The sequence below is a fragment of the Acinonyx jubatus genome, chromosome X, assembly GCF_027475565.1.
Source record: "Acinonyx jubatus isolate Ajub_Pintada_27869175 chromosome X, VMU_Ajub_asm_v1.0, whole genome shotgun sequence".
NCBI lineage: Eukaryota > Metazoa > Chordata > Mammalia > Carnivora > Felidae > Acinonyx > Acinonyx jubatus.
The window spans coordinates 12,995,574-13,018,044 of record NC_069389.1 but is presented as its reverse complement, the minus strand read 5'-3'; the positions used below and the strand labels follow the sequence as shown (position 1 = coordinate 13,018,044).

Sequence of the window (22,471 nt, the reverse complement as noted above, 5' to 3'; positions counted from 1 at the left end):
AACACTGGCCATTTTATTTATCTTTTCTTTCAAGTAATAAAATTTAAGTAGTTATAAGTACCAAGAGAGTTTCAACTAGGAAATAAACTGAATCATAAAATTATACTTTCAGGGTTCAAATCCTTAAAGGGTCACCTGACCTATACTTATTCTCTTCTGGAAATGCTCCACTTGGGAAAAATTTAAACATAGCTAATTCTCAATGCTAATGAATACTACATTAAATTTTTATGTTACTTTATACATTTAAAATACTGTCACACCTGTTATACTAACTGAAAGTTACTGATAATTAGTTTAGAACCAAGCAAAAAAGAATTGAGGGAAGGGAAAAGGACTGGGAAGGGGAGGAAAAGGTAAAGGAGTTTCTTTGGGATATTAGATTAAAACTTGCTAGGTAAGCAGAAACTGTCCATGCAGTAGGGCCTATTAGTTGCACAATTATATATCAACGCTGGGCCAACTTCACCAACTCTGAGCTATGTTATTTAAGCAAGTTTTTTTGTTTTTTGACTGAGCCTCAGATGTCGTATCTATACACCTGGGGATACCACCTACTCTGCAGACACTAGAATGGAAGCACATTTTAAGTGCCTAGCACACTGCAGTAAACAGTGAGGACTCAAATTTCTTTCCTTTGAAACACACCTCTCTGTAAAGTGTTAAAATCTGAACAGAACATCTATTGAAAAATCTATTATAGTGAATCCTGTGAAGAATCCCACACAAAAGCAAATCATACACACCCTGTTTCATGACATCTAGATTTGACATATACATTCCTCCATAAAATTTCTCTAATCAACTATATGGCGCTAGAGGGCATTATGTAAGTGAAGTAAGTCAAAGACAAATACCATGACTTCATTGTATGTGGAATCTAAAAAAAAAATAAATAAACAAAAAGCACGAACATATCCATAAATACAGAGACCTGAGGACTGCCGGGGGGGGGGGGGGGGGGGGGGATGGGCAAAATGGGTGAAGGGGAGTGAGAGGTACAAGCTTCTAGTTATGGAATGAATATGTCACCGGAATGAAAGGTACAGCATAAGGAATACAGTCAAAGGTATTATAACAGCACTGTATGGTGACAGAGGGTAGCTTCACTTGTGGTGAACACAACATCAAGTACAGACTTGCTGAATCACTAAGTTGTACACCTGAAACTAATGTAACACTGTGTGTCAACTATACTTCAATTGAGAAAAAAAATTCTCTAGTCAAGACCGATATAAATGAAACACATAATATACAAAACATCTTCCAGTAACATAGTAAACAAATGTGGCATATTAAGATCTAAAAACATGGTATTAGTAAAGGAATGTGTTATATCTGGTCTGCTCTCATTACTGCTGCCTCTTTGGTTCCCCTTGAAAACGAAATTTACCGAAGTTTGATGACAGACAACAATGTTGTCAATAGAAGATCACTTAGATTCTTATTATTTAATCTCTGTGCCAAAAGAGTGGAAATTCAAATCCACAACTGGGGAGAAAAAACAAAATAGTGAAATGGTTTCTTCCTACCCCACACTCTTGCTATACCCTGACTGGACTTTTCCTCATTTCATCTATCACAGAGAGATTCTGGGAAGAGAGAAGAATACAAAGGTTGGAAGATGGATTTACAAAATTAATAGCACACTAAAAGCAAGAGGAATGGGTCTTTCATATATTCTCCCTGCCAGATCAAATAAAATTCTACATGCCCAGTCCCAGGACTGTGCTGAACACTCTCCATCAACTGTTACTCTTCACAACAATCCTATATGGTAGGTGTTAGCATCATCATCACTTTACAGATGATGCAATGGAGGCTCTGAAAGATTGAGAAACTCACCCAAGCTTGCACAGCTAGTAAATGGCAGAGAGTCAAGAGTCTTGACTCCAAAATCCATACTATTCACCTGGTAGTACAGTACTTATTACCACAGTCTAGATGAAAGGGTATTGGGTTCCAGACTCAGCTTCGTCCCTTGGGCAAATTATTAGACCTTGCTGAGTAGTTTGTCATCTTTAAATGAGGGCAACGACAGCTGCCCAGCCTTCTCCATAGCATCCAGTAATGCTGAAAGAGTTAACGTATGTGCAAATATGCTGTAAAAATTATGGGGCACTATGTAGATGTAAGATTTTGCTAATTTGAGCCTTGGTTACATATCTTTATCCTTCCAAATGGTTTACTGACCTAAAAATAAGTTTAACAGTAGTTAAATAATTTTTAATATTCCCAAGCAAAAATCTAGTATTGGGGAAAAAAAAACCTACCTTAGACATTCTGGAAAAATGCAAAACTACAGAGACAGTGAAAAGATCAGTGGCTGCCAGTAGTCTGGGGGGAATAGAGGGAGGGATAAACAGCGGATTTTCAGGGCAGTGAAAACTATTCCATAGAATACTATAATGGTAGATACATGACATTATACATTTGTCAAAACTCTCTGAACGTATAACCCGAAGAATGAACTCCAATGCAAATTATGGACTTTAGTCAATAGCGATGTATCAAAATTGACTCATCAATTCTAAAAGCACCATACTACTGCAAGATGTAAATAATAGGGGTAACGGGCTGTGTGAGGGAATGTATGGGAACTCTGTAATTTATGCTCGATTTTTCTGTAACCTAAAACTGCTCAAAAAGAGTATGAATTTTTTAAAAATTCAACCTTCTAAAACAAATACTATATAGAAATTTAGAAAGTAATGATCTTGGTGTTCTAAAAAATGCCTGGAGAAAACCGCCAAAAGACTAGCAGAATGGACTCTCTGGAGCCAAGCGTAGACAAGAGGCCCACGGAAGAGGGTAAAAAATGCCTGGAATACATGACCGCGTATATCCTATCTTTTCAGACCAATGTTGTCAAACACAATTTTATGCCATGATGTAAATATTTTTGATCTGCTCTAATACGGTAGCCACTAGCCACACTGGCTACTAAACACTTGAAATGTAGCTAGTATGGATGAGGAATGGAATGTTTAATTTTATTCAATTTCAATTAATATTTAAACCACCACATGCAGCTAGTGACTATCATGTCAGACAGCACTTTAGACAACTCAAGAGATCCCTAGAAATGTACGAGTATTAACTTCAGAAGAAAAGAGATACCTCAAGAGACTATTCAATGAATGTAGTTATGAAACAATGACACAATTAACTGAGCTGGTGAAGGACTAAGTAGATGGTTCAAACAACTAGGAACCAATAAAGCCCATCTGCAATTGTTTTTCACTTTAAGTCCCATAATGTAACCAAAGTGACCACTTTTCCTTTAATTCTTTCAATATTTTGAAAACATGTCAATTAGTTAAACATCATTTGTGCTTCCTGAAAATAGAGTACAAGTGAAGTTATAATTAGGAATATTTTTTTCAAATTGATAACCCAGAGAAAGTAAAAAAATTAAGGGTCATAAACAAGTGATTTTTGCAGACACAAGACAGTCACCTAGTTTTTTTTAAATGAAAATTCAAAAACTAATATTTAATCATGTATTTCAATTCCATGTCATAGTCAAGTGGAAATCAAAAGGAAAAATGATGCCCAGAAAAACATGAGCAAAAAAAAAAAAAAAGGTACATGAGATAAGTAAACAAAAATGAGACAGTACAGACACACATGACTATTCATATCCAGCTGTAACCCAGAGTGCTGCCTCAAAGGGTCGTTACCTCTTATCTTGGTCATTTAAAATGCCAGTTGATTAAACCTCAGTTCCTAATTCAGACTTCTGGTCCTTATCCCAGTGGCATAAAAGGGAACTTATGTCCTCAACTGTAGTGGCTTTTTAATCGGAGTCCTCCCCTGGGAGGCCTATGAAATCAAACACTGAGATTGGCTCCCCACTCTCAGGGAACAAATGAAGTGTCCAAAGTGACAGTTCTGAATCCCTAGAGTACATTCGGTCCACAGCTTCTCTTTCATTCCTTCAAGTATTGGATCTTTATTTTACAGTACAAAGAGAGGGAGAGAAAAAGTAACTGAGAAGTAGTAACACCCTTATGCAGAAAGACATGAAAATACCCGACCTTAGAAACAGGCCCCCCAAAGCCAATTCTTGACACTTTGCTCAGATGTAAACCAAACCTTTGTTCTTTTTCAAGATGGTAAATTCGCATTAGAAAAATATTTCGTAATTTCACACAGGGGTGATTTTTGAGAGTATTCAAACACATAACTAAGTAATATTAAACAGCCCCGAGTGATCAAGCAGGACGTCCAACAGGTTGAACGTTTCAGTATGTTCCACTGTAAGGAAAAAGAGACAGGGTTTTCACCTTTCCAGCGCCTTACCCTGCGGATTTCCACTCCTGGGTCCTGAAAGCCCTGTACCCCATTTGTTGTGCAATCTTTTTCGAACTCCACCCACTGACTCCAGAACAAGTGGAATTCTCCCATTCTGGAGGTCTCGATTTTCCTGTATCCAGGGAGACACTGAAAACTCCTTGACGTGAGTCAAGTAAGGCAAGGGGAACGGTCCAGCCTGCCTCCCAGATTAACAGAGACCAAAGGCCAGGGTGGGGGAGGCGGTCAAGTTTCCGTTCACCCCCCCCCAAAAAAAGAAAAAAAAAGGAAAGAAAAAAAAGGAGGGGAAATAAAGAGCAAGAAGGAGGAGGGAGGCTAAAATGGGAAGACCGGCTATCACGCGATGCTGCCCCCAACTCTGCGGGACCCAGGTCCTCCAGCATCGTCTTCCCATCGCCGGCCCCACGTGTAACGAGGCCGGTGGCGCCCAGAGATGAGCCCCAGGGCCGGGAGCCGAACGGTCCTCCCAGCCCCGCGGCGCTCGCCCGCCCGCGCAGTGGCGGGGAGCGCAGAGGGGGCGGGGGAAGGGGGGCGCAGTGCAACCCCGGCTCCCGCGCGGTTATCTTACTGCGCAACAGCCTCGCCCGCGCCGCCCCGGCGCACCCCGCAGCGCGCCCTGCGCACCTGCCCGGTAAGAGCAGGACCGGCCACTGACCCAGGCAGCCCCCCGACGGCGGCGCCCAGCGCGGGGAACACAGGGAGCACCGAGAACACGCCGAGGGCGGGGGCTGGGAGAAGGAACACCTGGCGCCCGGGGCTCCCCGGCGCCGGCCGCACGTGGCTGTCACACCTGGTGCGCCCCCGCCTCGCACCCCCTCCCCCTCACACGGGGCTGCGCCCCCTGCCCTCTCCCCGCGTCTGCCACGCGCCTCGAAACCCCAACCATCGCTTCCTCCCACCCCATCCATCCCGGTCCCAGTCCCCCCCCCCACCTGCTCCCACTGTCGTCACCCCCGGGAGGGAAAAGGGCCGGATGTTCGTCCCGTGGCTAAAGGTAACCGGAGAGAGCGAAGATGTGGACCCCGAAAGAGCTAGCCCGAGCATTTACCCTGCCGGCAACAACGCGGACGCCTCCCAGACTGACCTTCTGCCGCGGGCTGCGTCGCCGTCCGCCCCGTCCGGTTTCAATAGCCTCCTCGGCGCCGCCGCCTCTTCCCCGCGCTGCCTCTTCTACTCGCGTCGCCATGAGGTGACGGCAGCAGCCAAACAAGCGGCCCGATAAGGGGCACGGAACCTTTCAGGGCCCCCGCGCCCCGCCCCTGAACCCCCACGGCCAATCGCCGCATGAAGGGCTTGCCACGTGACCGGAGGAGGTTGGCCCCCGAGGGGATGGAGCGGGATGGGGGTGGGGAGCATTGAAGACTGGGCTGGGCTTTTGCTGGGCCGAAGGGCGAACACAGGCCGCGCGAGCCTGCGCAGACAGGGAAAGGGACTCTGAAGCGGACTACAAGTCCCAGCAGGCCGCGCGGCCACGGCTCACAGACCCAGCTCAGGATTGGAGCATAAGGCGGCATTCTGAAACCGGGAGACTAGCCTCTGAGCTGCCCATGCAGCCTACTGGGACTTGTAGTTTTCTGGAATCGATGAATCGGTACCGGAAGGTACTCTTTATTATCCTGAGGGAAAAGTTTAGAAATATTGCAGTGTTTGGGAGGGAGCTGAGTGGGCATACGTTGTTGTGTTTTTGTTTCTGTTGCTCCTCTTCGGAATTGATGCTAAATTATTTAGGGATAAGGGGAAATCGTGACTTTCGCGGCGGGAGAGATGGACTAGCTTTCAGAATTTGAGGTCTCTGGCTGGGACACCTGCCCCGAGTCCTGCTCTTCTACCAGAGCTGTTTACCTGTCCCGAGCTGCGGGGTGGGTGCTGTGTCCTATTCACCTTGACTGAACCGCCCGGTCTTCTAACACAGTTCTCCATACTTAATACATGTTGAATGTATCCTATTTTCTCCGCTAGTGGTTTCGTTATTGAAATTTTTAAACAAATGGAGTTTGCCGAATCGATTTTATTTTCTTGACAGGATTGGGGCGGGAGGTGCAGTTTTGCTCAGAAATATTCCCTGTTTCCATCTGATGGAACCAGATCTCTAAGGACCGAGTTGCTGAAAGTCACAGACCGTCATGAAATTCTGATAATTAACTCATTATGAAAATTTGTGTAAATCCTTTACCATTTTTTATTAGAGTTGAATACAAAACAGTGGTATCAGACGCTAAAAATTTAGTAATAGACCTGAGAGTAAATTTCAATATTGTGGAAATTCCATCTATGAATTTTAATTATTTCTGTAAATTTGGGGAAAAGTACCTGTATTTTCTTTCATGGGCAGAACACCTCAGTCCAGCTTTGAGATTTCAAAACTAGAGCAGTAGATAATGAACTCATACCCAGATTCTATATAAAGCTGATGGTCTCAGCCACCATGCCTCACCTTCTTAAAGGTAAAGTTCCCAGCAAGATGCATAATAAATGTGTGGGTAATGCTTTTTCAAACCTGTTCAGGGAATGGAATGTTAAAATGCACAGTAGTTAAATTATGGTACAATAGAACACCATGCAGCTACTAAGAATGATCAACATTTTTAAAATATGACCTAGAAAATATACATAGCATAGTGAGCTTTAAAAAAAAAAAATTCCAGGAGCGCCTGGGTGGCTCAGTCAGTTAAGGTGCCAGCTCTTGATTTCCGTTCAGGTCGTGACCTCAAATTTCTTGAGATAGAGCTCTGCTTGGTATTCTTTCTCTCCCTCTTTCTGCCTCTCTCCTGCTTGCGCTCTCTCTAAATAAATAAACAAACTTAAAAAAATAATTTTTTAAAAATAAAATAAAAATTCCAGGGGCTCCTGGCTGGCTAAGTCAGTAGAATATGCAACTCTTGACCTCCAGATAGTGAGTTCAAACCCCATGTTGGCTGTAAAGCTTACTTAAAAAACAAAAAAACATTCCAGGGGTGCCTGGGTGGCTCAGTTGGTTAAGCATCTGACTCGTGATTTCGGCTCATGTCATGATCTCACAGTTCGTGGGGGCCAGCCCCACGTGGGGCTCTGTGCTGACAGTGCAGAGCCTACTTGGGATTCTCTCTCTCCCTCTCTCTCTGCCCTTCCCCCTACTTGTGCACACACACACTCTCTCTCTCTCAAAATAAATAAATAAACATTTTTTAAAATTCCATTTGGGAGGGGTGGGTGATGGGCAAAAGGAGTGAAGGGGAGTGAGAGGTACAGGCTTTCAGTCATGGAATGAATTAAGTCACAGGAATGAAAGGTACAGCATAGGAATATAGTCATTGGTATTGTAACAGCACTGTATGGTGACTTGTGGTGAGCATAGCATAAATGTATAGACTTGTCAAACCATTCTATTGTACACTTGAAACTAATATAACATTGTGTGTCAGTGATACTTCAATAAAAAAATCCATTTGTGTAGAATTGCCTGTATGTTTATAAACAGATAGTTAGAAGGATATTGACCGAAATGTTAATAATGTGTTTCCCTGGGTGGTGAGATTTGGAAGTATTTTTACTTCATGGTTTTCTGTATTGTTTGAGTATATGTATGGGGGGAAAGTCAGTAATTATCTTTGTTAAGAAAACAAGGGGCTCCTGGGTGGCTCAGTCAGTTAGGTGTCTGACCTCGGCTCAGGTCATGATCTCACAGTTCGGGAGTTCGAGCCCTACATCAGGTTCTCTGCTGTCAGCACAGAGCCTGCTAGGAATCTTCAGTCTCCCCCTCTCTGCCCCTCCCTGCCCCTCCCTCTCTCTCTCTCTCTCTCTTTCAAAAATAAATAAACATTAAAAAGAAAGAAAGAAAACAAAAGAACTAACTTACCTCAAGTCTTAAAAGATGAAAAATATTGTCTTTATTTTATTTATACATGTTCTTATTTCAAAAGGGATTTAGGTTGCTTGTAAACATATACACCATATGCCACAACACATGTGTGTATGTAGATGTATAGATCTATATCATGTGATTCATTCATTCGTAAGTATAAAAGTGGGGGGAGGGAAATGAGAGTGAAAGTAGGAAAGGAAAAAGAAGATGAAGTCATGGGTGACTTGAATCCATAGAACACATGCCTTGAGGTCTTGTACACAAGCTGGAGGTGAGCCAAATTTTTATTTTGAGCTTCTTGACAGCTGAAAAAAGAGGAAAATACAATTTACAGAGTGATTCACAACACTGTAACATAAAAACAAAGTGGTTGCTCAAGAGAAACATAGCTATTACTGCTCCTGAGAGAAATATGAATTTTAGAGGACCTATAACATCTTTAATGTAGGCAATGGTGGTTTTTAAATCTGTTCACAGTTCTTTGATGCTCCTTTCTTCAAAAGGTGGAGTTTGATTCCCCTCCTCTTGGGTGTGGGCCAGGCTTAGAAAGTGGCTTCTAAGGAATATAGCATAGCAGAGGTGATGCATAGCTTTCAACACTGGTGAGACAAATAGCTTCTGCCTGGCCCTTTAGGTCTTGGATCATTCTCATATTCCTTGGGTCAGACTAACCTGATTGTTTTTCATATACCCTTTCTTTGTTTCGATTTTTATCTTAAATGTCTTCAAAAGGGTCACTGGCAAGCCTTAGTCGAAAGCTCTATGAAGCACTTTGCTGGGATCTATTGTTGGGGTTATATTTTAGGTTTTCAGGGGCCATCATTTTTTTCTTTCTGAGTCTTAAAAAGGCACCCCGTATTCTGTCTTCATTAATTATTTTCACATTTGCTCAAGGAATTGTCGTCTGTTAAGAATTGTGCCTACCTTTGGGCACCTGGGTGGCTCAGTCGGTTGGGTGTCCGACTTCAGCTCAGGTCATGGTCTCACAGCTCATGAGTTCAAGCCCTGCGTCGGGCTCTGTGCTGACAGCTCAGAGCCTATAGCCTTCTTCGGATTCTGTCTCTCTCTCTCTCTCTCTCTCTCTCTCTCTCTCTCCCCTCCTCCACTCATGCTCTGTCTCTCTCTGTCTCAAAAATAAATAAACATTAAAAAAAATTCTTTTAAAAGAATTGTGCATACCTTGAAGCACCTAGGTGGCTCAGTTAAGCATCTAACTTCAGCTCAGGTCATGATCTCATGATTCATGAGCTCAAGCCCCTCATCGGGCTCACTGCTGTCAGCTCAGAGCCTGCTTCATATCCTCTGTCCTCCTCTCTCTCTGCCCCTTCCTCCGTGCATGCGCTCTCTCAAAAATAACTAAACATTAAAAAAACAAAACAAAACTGTGCCTGCCAGGAAAGTGAAGGTCACAAGTTCCTCCTTGGTTAGGGGGTATTCTCACCAGGTGCCCTAAGGGCTATGTATATAACTTAAATATGGGCCCATTTATTCAGATGTTTATGAAACAGCCATGATTCTGTGGCACAAAACAGTTTTTATGTCCCAGTAATGCCCCAGCTCTCTGTTGTTTCACATACTCTGATAACCATGCAAGGCACTCAAGACAGACTCACCACTATTACAGAGCAGGGATTCTGTTGGCCTCATAGACATTATCAGGGAACTGGAACCCTTAGAGTTCATAGCTGGACACAGGGCCATTTGGAGGTTTAGCCTACAGTATTATCCCTAAGGAAACAGGCTTCCAACTTGTTAGGTTCTTATACCCTGTCATTGCAATGTTGAGGACAGTCTCACGTATTCTAAACAATACACATGTCTTCAATATCATTGATTTCACCAATTCGAGCCCATCTCTCTCACCTGTTATACTAGCTAATAAACTACTAATTCCACCAATGAAAACCAATTTCTAACCTTCATTTTGCTACCTAGCAAAGCTGTTGGCTTGAGCTGTGGCTGACAGAAGCATCTGTAGGTATAATATGGCATATGGACTCTCTGATTGATACAGCTGACCACCTGTGGTGTGTAAAGTCCTGAGCAGAGTCATTGCTAGCCCATAATTTAATGCAACACACACAGAGAGGCTACTAAGACCACACCTCTTGACGACAGTAAATTACAGACCTCATCATACTGTAAGGGCCAAGGCCAGACTGCCCCAAAATGTGCCACTTTAGTATGCAGATTATTTCAAGCTAAAAATAACCAAAGCCCAAAAATACTCAGGAAGAAACTCTGAACTTCCCCTAACTGCCTAAGAGAACATAGAGGGCCTGCTCCAGAAAGAGAGCTGGCACAGTAGATAACTATATTATACTGTGGACTAGGTATGGTAGACAAGAAGGAACCCAGCAAGCCTGTTTGACCAAATTCCTCTTTGTGTCCCATTGTTTGAGTGGCCCAGCAAACATCCGTTTACCAAACATTTACTCTTTCATCTTTGGGTAAGTTGCTTTCCTTCCCTTTGTGGTCCCAGACCCCTACCCACTTCTCCTTAGTTCTGGAGGACCTTTACACTTCATTTTGCCTCTCATGTCTGTGTGGATTCCATGTACATACGTAATTAAATATTCTTTTCTGTTAATCTGTCTTTTGTCAGTTTGATTCTTAGACTACCTAGAGCAATGTTGAAGGATAGAGGGAAATTTTTCTTCCCCAACAATACTCTATAACATAATCAAAAGTATTGACAAATCTAGAGAAGCAGTGTGTCTGTTAGAAGAATAGAAACCTAGGGGCGCCTGGGTGGCTCAGTCCTTTAAGCTTCCGGCTTCGGCTTAGGTCATGATCTCACGGTTCGGTTCGTGAGTTGAAGCCCCGCGTCAGGCTCTGTGCTGACAGCTCAGAGCCTGGAGCCTGTTTTGGATTCTGTATCTGCCTCTCTCTCTGCCCGTCCCGTTTGTGCTCTGTCCCTCTCTCTCTCTCTCTCAAAAATAACTAAACATTAAAAAAGAGAAGAAGAAGAATAGAAACCTAGAAAAGGGAGAGTCAGGAAAGCCTGGCTCATAAAACCATCTAGGCAATGTTTGGGGGGGAGAGAGAATCCTAGTCAAAAAAGAGAACTTCAAAAATAATGGCCCTATTCACAAGCCTAACTCCTAGTGTGGGGATGGTGGCCCCATCATCCAAATGTCTTTGAACAGGGAAAACTGTGTTGATGTCTTGCCAAACAACTTTACCATTAGAATCTGGCTCCCTCTGTGGATCTGACTACAGAGAGTGAATGTAAATATGTGTGCATTTCCATTCAGGGAACCACTTCCATTGCTTATTGTTAATAAAGGGACATTTTGACTTTGTAAATCAGGCCCAAGAGCTGTGTTCTGGAAAGAACGTATTGCGAGTGGTCCCTCCGGGAAGCCTCTCTGGTGCCCAGAGTGTCTTAGATGCACCACGTTATCCATCCCTGTCAGGCTGTACTACTCATCCCGAGTCAGCCCCACTCTGCAGTATAAAGGCTTAATTGACTCTTTCCCGCAACCAGGTGGTAAATGAAGTGAGGGTGAGGATTGTGCCCATCAAACTCCTGTATTACCAGTGCCCAGTAGAATGTCACACTGAGAGAAAGCTCCCATTACATACTTGAGAAAAAGAGCCTCTGAATAGATAAAATGTCCTGATCCCTCATTTTTCTGAACCTGTACAGATGAAGACCAAACCCTCAATCCCCCAAAGTGGTATTCCTTTGTGCAACGTCTTGGGGAGTCTCCTGGTAGCAACACTTCCCCCACCTACTACATTCTGAGCTCTTTATTAGACACTGGCCATACCACAGTTTAGAATAAGGGCTCCCAGGCCAATACTAGACAGTGACATACACAAATGATGTAATTCATAAGATACAAGTATTGCAAAGGAACTTCTTGAGGGTTATTTTCTACTGGTGGTAAAAAGATCTAAGGAAGGTTTAAGGTAACATCTAAGCTGTGTCTTAAAGGGTCAACGGGAGTTAAATTAACCATGCCAGTTTAACTAGTCCACCTCAGTATTTTCAGAGAAAGAAACGCTCCTAGTAGCCTATAAAGCCACCAAGAGTATTACTTCATCAACAGTTAAATTTCATGTGGCACCTGGGTGGCTCAGTTGGTTAAGCGTCCAACTTGGGCTCAGGTCATGATCTCATGGTTTGTGAGTTCGAGCCCCGCGTCGAGCTCTGTGCTGAGAGCTCAGAGCCTGGAGCCTGCTGTGGATTCTGTGTCTCCCTCTCTGTCCCTCCCCCGCTCACAGTCTGTCTGTCTCTCTCTCAAAAATAAATAAACATTTTTAAAAAAAGAGTTAAATTTCATGTTTGTTGGATACTACTGGGGCTGGAGGCAGTGGAAGGAGTATCTGCCTTGTCATAGAACAGAGAGCTTATTGTTTAATTCGATTACCCAATACCATCCTTGCGAGCTAACCCTGATTTTGGTGCTTATAGGAATTCGGCCAATTGCAGGATTTGCTATACACTTCCACATTGCTGGCAGAGGCTAAAAGATTTAGGCAATGATTTTACTTTATACCCGGATTGCTCAAGCATATTGATGGCAGGTCACGGAGTGTACTGTCAGACCGGCACACACTGGGGAGCCAGCTCCAGCAGGAGGTGGATACTTCCAAAATTCTTATCATGTCTGGAATATTGGGAGAGTACATGCGTTTCAAGAACTCAAATACATATATTGCACATTTGAGTATAGGCATTCATGAATTTTTGTTCTGATTTCCCCAAGTCTCAGCTTTAATTATATACTTCCAAAGAAATGGAAACTACATATATAAAGACAATAAAGAGCACAAAACATTCATGGGTTAGGCTCTATTAAAAGTCACCATATAGAGGAGCCCACTGGCTCGATCAGTGGAGCATGCGACTTTTGATCTCAGGATAGTAAGTTCAAGCCCCACATTGGGTATAGAGATTACTTAAAGACAAAATCTTTTTAAAAATCCCTGTATAAATATCAACTTTTCCTTGAGAAAATATTCTACCTGAAATATTATTTCTTTTCAATGTTTTCCAAAATTGGTCTAAGAGCCCCAATTTAAAATTTTCCTTGGATGATAAATTACATATTCCAGGTCTCCCTCCAAGATCTAATTTGGAGAAGAGTGGCATCTTCAGGAATATTTGTCTTTCCATGCATGAATACAGTATATCTTCCCATTTATTTAAGTGTTATTTAATATCTCTTTACATCGCATGTACGTCTTTTGTCAGATTTTTTCCTAGCTTCCTTATATTGTTTGTTGCTAAGTGGTAAAATAAAAGTAAATGAAATATTTCAGACATAACAACAAACTATAAAGCAAATATCACTGTCTGCAGGTGATGCATCAGTCCTCTTTTGCCAAAAGAATGTAACAATGTAACCAAACCCAAGTTCACCTGCCGGATGCACAAAGAGTCACTGAGATATGGAGTGTGCAGCAAGGAAAGGGTTTGAGAGGTAGCCAAATGAGACAGGAGAGCAAGACTCAAATACACCTCCCTAAAGGAGAGTCAGGGGAATTTAAAGGCCAATGAAAAAGTTGCAGCTGTACTTTATTAAAAAAAACTTTTTAGTGTTCATTTAAGTAATCTCTACACCCAACATGGGGCTTGAACTTACAACCCAGAGATCAAGAGTCGCACGCTCCAGCAACTGAGCCAGCCAAGTGACCCTCGATTCATGTCTTCAGAGCAGCTCTCCTGAATAGTAGGTTCAGGTTTGTCAGAGCCTTGCTGGTCCAAGCAGTGTTCTTTTTGGTGTTCTCCTTGCTGAGGGTGGAAGGAACCTGCGTGAGGAAGCCACAGCTTAATTCCCTTTAGTGTCACTCAAGAATGGGTGGTCAACAGCACCTTATAAGGTCCTATCTAACGAGGTTGGAGCCGGTCCTCTGGGCACTTTCTCTTCCAGGTTTTTAATAGCACCAAGTCTCCAGGATTCAGGCAGTACAAGGGCCCATATGCGGGGCTCATCGACCTGCTGGAAGCAAACCTATTGAACATATCTGATATATATATATATATATATATATATATATATATATATATATATATATATTTTTTTTTTTTTTTTTTTTTTTTTTTTTTTTTAGAGACAGAGAGCATGAGTGAGGAAGGGGGCAGAGGGAGAGAGAGAGAATCTTAAGCAGGCTGCATGCTCAGCACCGAGCCTGACACGGGGCTCAATTCCACAAGCCTGGGATCACAACCTGAGCCGGAATCAAGAGTCTGATGCTCAACTGACTGAGCCACCCGGCTCAGGATATATCTGATAGTATCCGATTCCCTAAGGTGAGCCCCATCGGGAACTCCTGAGTCATGAAAGGGGTGTAGAAACAGTCTTCTATGTAACATTTCAGAGGAGCTTAAACCAAGCCGACTTCTACAGGCCACTCTTAGCTGGAGCAGAGCAGCAGGCAAGGCTTTTTCCCAATTTGAGTTGGTGTCCTGGCATCTTGACCAAAGTTCATTTTTGTTTTGTTTTGTTTTTCCAGTTGGTTGGGGGTTTTTAGGGAGGATGTAATATCCACTGGGTGCCCCAGGCATTGGACATTGCTTGTGTGACTTGGACCACAATTGCCACCCCATTGTCCCTCTCAACTATTAGCAGCAATCCAAACCTGGGAATGATTCTGCTTAACGGTGTTTGACAACTTCTGAGGCCTTCTCTGAACAGCAGCGAAAAGCTTTAACCCAACTTGTAAAGTTGTCTACAAACTCTAACAAATATAAAAATTACCTGTTTTGGGTGTGCCTGGCTGGCTCAGTCACTAGAACATGCAACTTGATCTCGGGGTCATGAGTTCAAGCCCCATGTTGGGCATAGAGTTTACTTTAAAAAAAAATTACCTGTTTTTGGCATCATGGTCTAGTCTGTCAGTCTTCTCCAGGTTTGGTGCCTCTAAGTTATATACCTTTTAGAACTGGTGGGGACCCAGTCTTAGGATTACTTTTAACATAAATGTCTTATTTCGGAATTGTTCTTTGAAGACTGGGACCCACCAAATACTTCTGGATCCACTGAAGAGTAGCATCTCACCCATGATGGGTTTTGGTGAATATGGTAACCAGGATAAGGATTCATTATATTTCCAGCTGTCTTTAGTGCCAGCATCGTATCCAAATCCCCATTCTTTAGCTCTCCTGAGACTCTCCCAGGAATATTGGGGCAGATACTTAATTAAGTCTCTGTCCAGTACTAACGCCATTATAGATGGTTTTGGAGTCTTTGTACAGACTGCCAGGTTGGCGCATTGGTCTCCCCGATTATTCCCTTGAGAGTCAAACAATTTGGGGTGTCCTTGGCATTGGACCATAGCTGATGGGTCACCACTCCATCTAGCTCTTTGTTGTCCCTGATCCATAAAGCTGCTCCCATCGATGATTATCTCAAGGTCTGGAATTTCCAGTGGCGGACCCATCAAATCAGGACGCAGGAATAAACTTGTTCCAGTGATCTGAGTGGCCCACGCAGCAACAGGCAAACATGGGCTAGTGTGGCCATTTTCTCTGAAGTTTACTTCAAGTTTTCTAGCCTCAGTTTGCAGGTCTTCTGGAAAAAAGGGCTAGCTTAGTTCTCAATGATTTCAAGATAATGGGAGAAAATTAGAAACCTCAGTTTAATCAGAGACCTAATAAAGACAACATGTACAAATTTTGTTTTTCTAGACAGATTAAAGATAATGACCTTGGCTTACAATTCAGACCAATAACCTCAAAAAACTGTCATTTTAACAGAGAAGAAAACCAAATCCCAATCTCGTACAGTGTACTGGATATTAAAACTCTTATTCCAAGACGAATTTTTAATGACTTTCTGCCATCTCTTTTTTCCCTCTGTGTCTCCTCCCATGTTGACACACAGTTACTTTGACAAGAATGTCCAGGGCACTGCATGGATCTGAGTTGTGGATGCTATGATATGGAGGACTCTCAGCTGTGGGGAGACTGCTAACCATCCTCAACTCTCCAAGGCTGTCAGGGACTGCCTTGGCTGAAGACTGCTGCCTCATGAAGGCCATGCCCTCTTCCTAGGTGGTCACATCCAATAACTGGAAGGCCATGGCTTCTTCCCAGGTGGTCACATCCAATGACTGGAAGCCCAACCCTTTTGCCCCCATTTTGGATGGTTCTGAAGGGTAGTCCAACTTTTGCAACTGCTGAGAATCAGCTAAGCCTTCTGTTAATGTTTCATCACTGCTCAACTTTCACCTCATCTTGCCCTTTTACTCTCCCTTCTCTTCCCCAGGTGTTGATCACTCCCTAAGAAACTTTTCTCCATGCTCATTCTCTATAACCTTAGTCCAAGCCGTGTACAAAATTCCTTACCAAAGATTCCCTTCTCACAAGCCTTCTACAACTTTCCTTTTTTATGTTTAAATTTTGCTCTAAGTTTTCCCTCTTTAACCAGTCTCACTTTCCTTTCATACAGAGTTGTTTCCCTTACTGCTTTGTCTTAGATGACCCAAAAAACTTCATGAAGCAGTAGACAAAGCTCTAAGCTTTTTTTTTCCTTTTCTGACAAATTTTGCAATGGAGATAACATGAACTTTTACATTGATTTAAATTTTTTTTTCTTATTTTAGAGAGAGAGGGATAGAGAGGGCAAGTAGGGGAGAGGGGCAGAGGGGAAAACAGAGAGAATCTTAAGCAGGCTCCATGCTCAGTGAGGAGCCAGAGGTGGGGCTCTATCCAACAATCCTGGGATCATGACCTGAACCAAAATCAAGAGTTGGACGCTCAAACGACTGAGCCACCCAGGCACCCCATGAACTTTTACATTTAATGCTGATAATTCTAAATACATGTCCATTTTAATTAAACCAACAACCTTAAATTAGCTTTAATGCCAAGTGTTTCCCAACATCATGTGAACTTGAAAACTATCTGAGTTTTAAAATTCCCAATTCTTGGGGTGCCTGGGTGGCTCAGTCGGTTGAGCATCTGACTTTGACTCAGGTCATGATCTCATGGTCCATGGGTTTGAGCCCCGCATCGGGCTCTGTGCTGACAGCCCAGAGCCTGGAGCCTGCTTCAGATTCTGTGTCTCCCTTTCTCTCTCTGCCCCTCCCCTGCTCATGCTCACTCGCACACGCTCTCTCTCTCCTTCAAAAAATAAACATTAAAAAATTGTTTTTAAATTCCCAATTCTTACAAGTATTTGCCTTTAAACCAACTAAATAGAGCTCTTTTACAAATTAATTTTAGCAATACCATCAGGAGGTAGAGAAAAAGATCTCACGTTTACAATATACATGGACACATATATGGATACACAAGATGCAAACAAAATCTTAAAGGCCCAATTTCTCAGTATCTCTCTCTTCCAAAACAAATCTAGTTGCAAGATGGTATTATAATTTATGGATCTGTTAATTGGTCATTTTTCTCCAGAGTCTAGCAAATATCTAGCCAAGCAGCATTGCAAAAAAACAAAAAACAAACAAACAAAAAAACCCAAAACTGTTGCCCAATTTTGGAGAATACAGCCCAAAGGGTTGCATGCAGGGATCAAATTGTCATTTCCCATTTTCCACTTACACCATGGCCAGTTTCATGCAAAGACACCAAAAGATGCAGCAAGAAGCAAACCAAATAAAGCCCAGAGTAGCTCTATGAGCATTGGTTCCTCCCTGAAAAGTTGGCATGTCACTGAACCAAATGGCTTCCTCTCTAGCCTTAAAAAAAAATTTTTTTTTAAATAAATGTTTATTTTTGAGAGTGAGAATGAGTGGGGGGGGGGGAGGGGCAGAGAGAGAGAGAGGGAAGCAGGTTCTGAGCTGTCAGCGTGGGGCGGGAACTCATGAACTGCGAGGTCATGACCCGAACTCATGAACTGCGAGATCATGACCCGAGCCCAAGTCAGATGCTTAACCGATTGAGCCACCCAGGCGCCCCTCTAGCCTTTTTTTTAAGCATACAAGAAAAGGAGGCTAGGAGAACCAAACCCCTTATGTGGAGGCAAGCAAATGAGAGGAAGAAGACTAAGAGAGCCAAGCCAAACGGGAGGAAGAAGCTCATGTCACACAAAGTACTCATCAAGAGAAGTCTGTCCAGGCCAAACCTCAAAACCATTTCCAAACCGCAAGACTTAGATTAGGTGCTTCGGGTCAGCCGTGCTCAATCGGGGTGGGGCCCTGGGGAGTCCCGAGGACAAAGATCTAGGCAGCTGCTGAGACTCTTCACCAGACTCCTGTTACCGGCGCGGGGCCCCGAGGAACCATGGGCACGGAGCTCCCCGCTGGCTTGCCAAATTTGTAACCAAACCCAAGCCCCTCTGCCTGACGCACAACAAAGCCGGATCAGAGACATTGAGTATGCAGCAGGAAAGGGGCTTATTCGAGAGACGACCAAAGGACAAGAGAGTTAGCCTCAAATCCGCCTCCCTGACGGAGGAGACTCGGAAATTTAAAAGCAAAAGAGGGGCACAGTGGGTTAAGCGGCTGACTCTTGATTTTGGCTTGGGTCATGGTATCGCAGTGAATTCGAGCCCCTGTCAGGCTCTGCCCTGGGATTCTCTCTCTCTCCCTGCCCCTCCCCTGCTCTCGTGTGTGCCCACGCTCTCTCAGAAATAAATAAACTTAAAAAAAAATAAAGGCAAAGGAAAAAGTTCTGGGTAAAAAGCTGCACCTGTGCTTGTTAGTCTGCAGCTGCAGTGCGTCCCATTAGCCACATTCGGTTACCAATTTCAACAAGACAGTTATGTCACAGATCAAATTTAATGTGAAGATGATTCATCCACATATTGGAGAGGGAAAAGGGAACCCTGAGGTCGCACTTGCCGGAAACAGCTATTGCTCCTAGGACTGGAGGAAACAGAGAAGAAGTTGGAAGTACTGGGGTGACCAGCGTGGAGGGGGGTCCGCACCTCCGATGAGGGGGGCGCTGTCGATACCGGGGTCTCTCAGGGAAAAGCTGCAAATGGGAATTAGCTGCTCCCGTTGAAACTAACGACAGCCAGGTGAAATTGATGGGGACAAAACTAGAAACAGGTCCTCTCTCCAGCACGTCCCATTGGCAGGGCCTAATGGAGAGCAGCTGGCCCAGAAGAACCAAGGCACCTGGACAGGCGGGTGTGAAGTTCTGAGAGGGGAGCTTAAGGCTCAGCACAGGTCGTCAACTTCTGGCCGCCTGGGGTCCTGGAGGCCCTCGGCTCAAGGTGGCTATAGTGGTGTCAGTGGCTGGATCATGGGGAAGACTAGGGAGGGGAGTCCTGGCAGAGGGGTCTGAGTGACCCAAAGGGCAGAGGGACATATTCACAGTGTCATTATCAATGCTAAATTTCTTTTTTTTTAATTTTTTAATGTTTATTTATTTTTGAGAGGAGAGAGCGAGTGAGCAGGGGAGGGGCAGAGAGAGAGGAAGACACAGAATTCGAAGCAGGCTCCAGGCTCCAGCTGTCAGCACGGAGCCCGATGTGGGGCTTGAACTCGGAAACCGCGAGATCATGACCTGAAGTCAGATGCTTAACCGACTGAGCCACCCAGGTGCCCCATCAATGCTAAATTTCTAACAATAATTTTTCATCTAATCCAATGTCCAGTCTGTTTTCAAATTTACTGTCTCAGGGATATATTTTAGATATATGATACACAACTAATATATAATACACATATTAGATATAAAATACATACATAATGTATCTGCTATATATTTTTAAATTTATTAAGGTGAAATTTGCATAAAAGTAGCCATTTTATTATGATTTTTTTTGTTTAAATTCAACTTAGTTAACATACAGTAGTCTTGGGTTCAGGAGTAGACAAAAGTAGCCATTTTACAGTGAACAATTCACTGGCATTTGATACATACACAACGTCATGTCACCACCACCTCTATCTAGTTCCAGAACATTCCCATCATCCCTGTAGTCATTAAGCAATTTCTCCCCATTCCCTCCCCCAATGAGCAATCCTTGTTCTGTCTCTATGGATTTACCTATTCTGAATATTTCATATAAATGCAATTACACATGGGGTGCCTAGTGGTCTCAGTCAGTTAAGCATCTGACTCTTGATTTTGGCTCAGGTCATGATCTCACGGTTTGTGGGTTTGAGCCCCGCATCAGTCTCTGTGCTGAGCAGCGCCCGCTTGGGATTCTCTGTCTGCCTCTCTCTCTCTCTCTCTCAAAAATAAATGGATGGGGCGCCTGGGTGGCGCAGTCGGTTAAGCGTCCGAGTTCAGCCAGGTCACGATCTCGCGGTCCGTGAGTTCGAGCCCCGCGTCAGGCTCTGGGCTGATGGCTCAGAGCCTGGAGCCTGTTTCCGATTCTGTGTTTCCCTCTCTCTCTGCCCCTCCCCCGTTCATGCTCTGTCTCTCTCTGTCCCAAAAATAAATAAAAACGTTGAAAAAAAAATTAAAAAAAAAATGGATAAACATTAAAAATAAATAAATAAATGCATGCAATCATACAATACGTGACCTTTTGTCTGACTTCTTTCACTTAGCATGATGTTATATAGATATCTATACATCTATATATATCTCAATACCTTTAATACCCTGAAAGAAAATTTTTTCCCACCGAGAATCATATACCCAGCCAAAGCATAGATAGGGAATGAACTCAAGAGTGGCTATGTAACCTGCTTTGGCTATTGGAAAGTAGGCAGAATAGACAATATCACTTCTGAGCAGAAGCTTAAGGGTCATCTCTGGTTAGCTACATTGTCTTTTCCTCCAGTTTGACATTGATGTCCCAGCCAGGGGCCTCTCCATCCCCTTGGTCCTGGGGAGGAGAGGCACAGACCTACAGCCAACCCATGAGGGACACATAACACACCTGAGAAAGGTTTGTTGTTGAAGACCAGACAGGTGTTGGGATCATTTGTTACCAAAGCATAACTTAACCTTGGGTAACATACAAAGGGGTAACTCAGATAAAAGAAAAATATGAAATCCAGAAAAAGGGACCCAATCGAGCAAACCGGAGAAAGGAGGCCTTGACTGGAAAGAGTGAACAGTCCAGATCAGAACAGAAGGGAGTAGGTTTCCTGGAGGGATGTCTCCTGAATCAGATAAAATGACTCAATTACCTGAGGTGTTAGAATGTATTGAAAGGAGACTGCATTGAATGTATTCGTAGCAGAGACTCTAGAAGAGGACTGTGTCATAGGGGTATAGAAAATTAAGCACATAAAAACATAAGGCAATAGTTAACTCAGAGACAAAAAAAGTTGAACAAGAAAACTACTATATTCATAGGGCACTATATGACTAAGTTGTAAATAATATTCACATGGAAATAATGTAAAAAGGAGATTAACAAAATTAAAACACAGTTACGTTTTTTATGGGGAAGTACATGTGCATGTGTGTGCTTCAAGTTTCTTTAATTGTTTCATAATCTTCTCTCCATTTTGTTTTCTCTTTCTGGACTTCCTCAAGCTAGAGGTTGTACATTCTGGAATGATCCCCTAATTTTTACCTTTTCTCTTCTATTTTTCTGCCACTTATTTTGCTCTACTTTCTAGAAGATCATCTCAACTTTGTTTTCTAATACTTTAGTGAAGTTTTGACCTATGCCATCATATTTTAATTCTCTAGACCTATTTCCTGCTCTCTGAATGCTCTTTTTCTATAGCATACTGTTATTTTTTTCATGGATGCAATACTTTCTAATATCTCATTTAAGATATGAGAGTTTCTGTTTGTTTTAGTTTCATTATAGTTTCCCATCAACCTTTCTTCTAATGGTTTCAGCATCATTGGTGATTATTAACTAAACCCTTACTTCATTTGGCACCTTTTGTATTTATTAGCTGGAGGGTTGTTTTTTTTTTTTTTTTTTTTATAGAAAAGAACTTTCCCTCATCAATTCTTTGTGTCATTGACTCTTCAAAACTCCATCTATGTCCTGAATATAGTAACCAAAGGGCAAAGAATAGCCAAGACAATTCTTGAAGAATAAATACTTTGTCTAATCAAAAGAAACCTGGGCTCTTGGAGAAATGCCTGATTCTATATCTGAGTCAGGACATATAAAAGACGAGTATGAAACACCTTGTGTACGTGTGCATGACTGTGTGTGGCTGTGCGCGTGTGTGAGTGTGTTTATCCAGCAAAACAATGAAGCTATATCAAAAGCTACTAAGTTGAGTCAAAAGGGCTCTGGGGCCTACTTGTAGAAGCACCTACTGAACTAAGATAAGAATTTACAAATCAGCGAAGAGAAAAACTGTAATGAATAGACACACATCAAATATATTTAAACCCATAAGTTCATACGGATACTTAACTGACCCCTGGTCTAGAACCTCAATTATCCAAGTTGAGGTTTTTGTAATTCTTTGACTCTTATTTCTTGGTCTCAAGGAGGTACCTGTAGCACCAGCCATCAC

At 42.9% G+C, this 22,471-nt stretch overlaps 1 protein-coding gene across 5 annotated transcripts in view; it reads right to left on the bottom strand.

Annotated features, from left to right (window-relative positions):
• Positions 1-5,560, bottom strand: part of TXLNG (taxilin gamma) — a 51,987-nt gene extending 46,427 nt beyond the window's left edge. For 4 of the 5 annotated variants that reach the window (XM_027054651.2, XM_053202113.1, XM_027054652.2 and 1 more), the window contains exon 1: positions 5,402-5,560. In XM_027054651.2, coding sequence (XP_026910452.1) covers positions 5,402-5,503 — 102 coding nt within the window. In that variant the 5' untranslated portion in view covers positions 5,504-5,560. Of the gene's footprint in view, positions 1-4,305; positions 4,585-5,401 lie in introns of those variants that run through there. The other variant, XM_053202115.1, reaches the window with a different exon arrangement.
• Between the last annotated feature and the right edge of the window lie 16,911 nt (positions 5,561-22,471).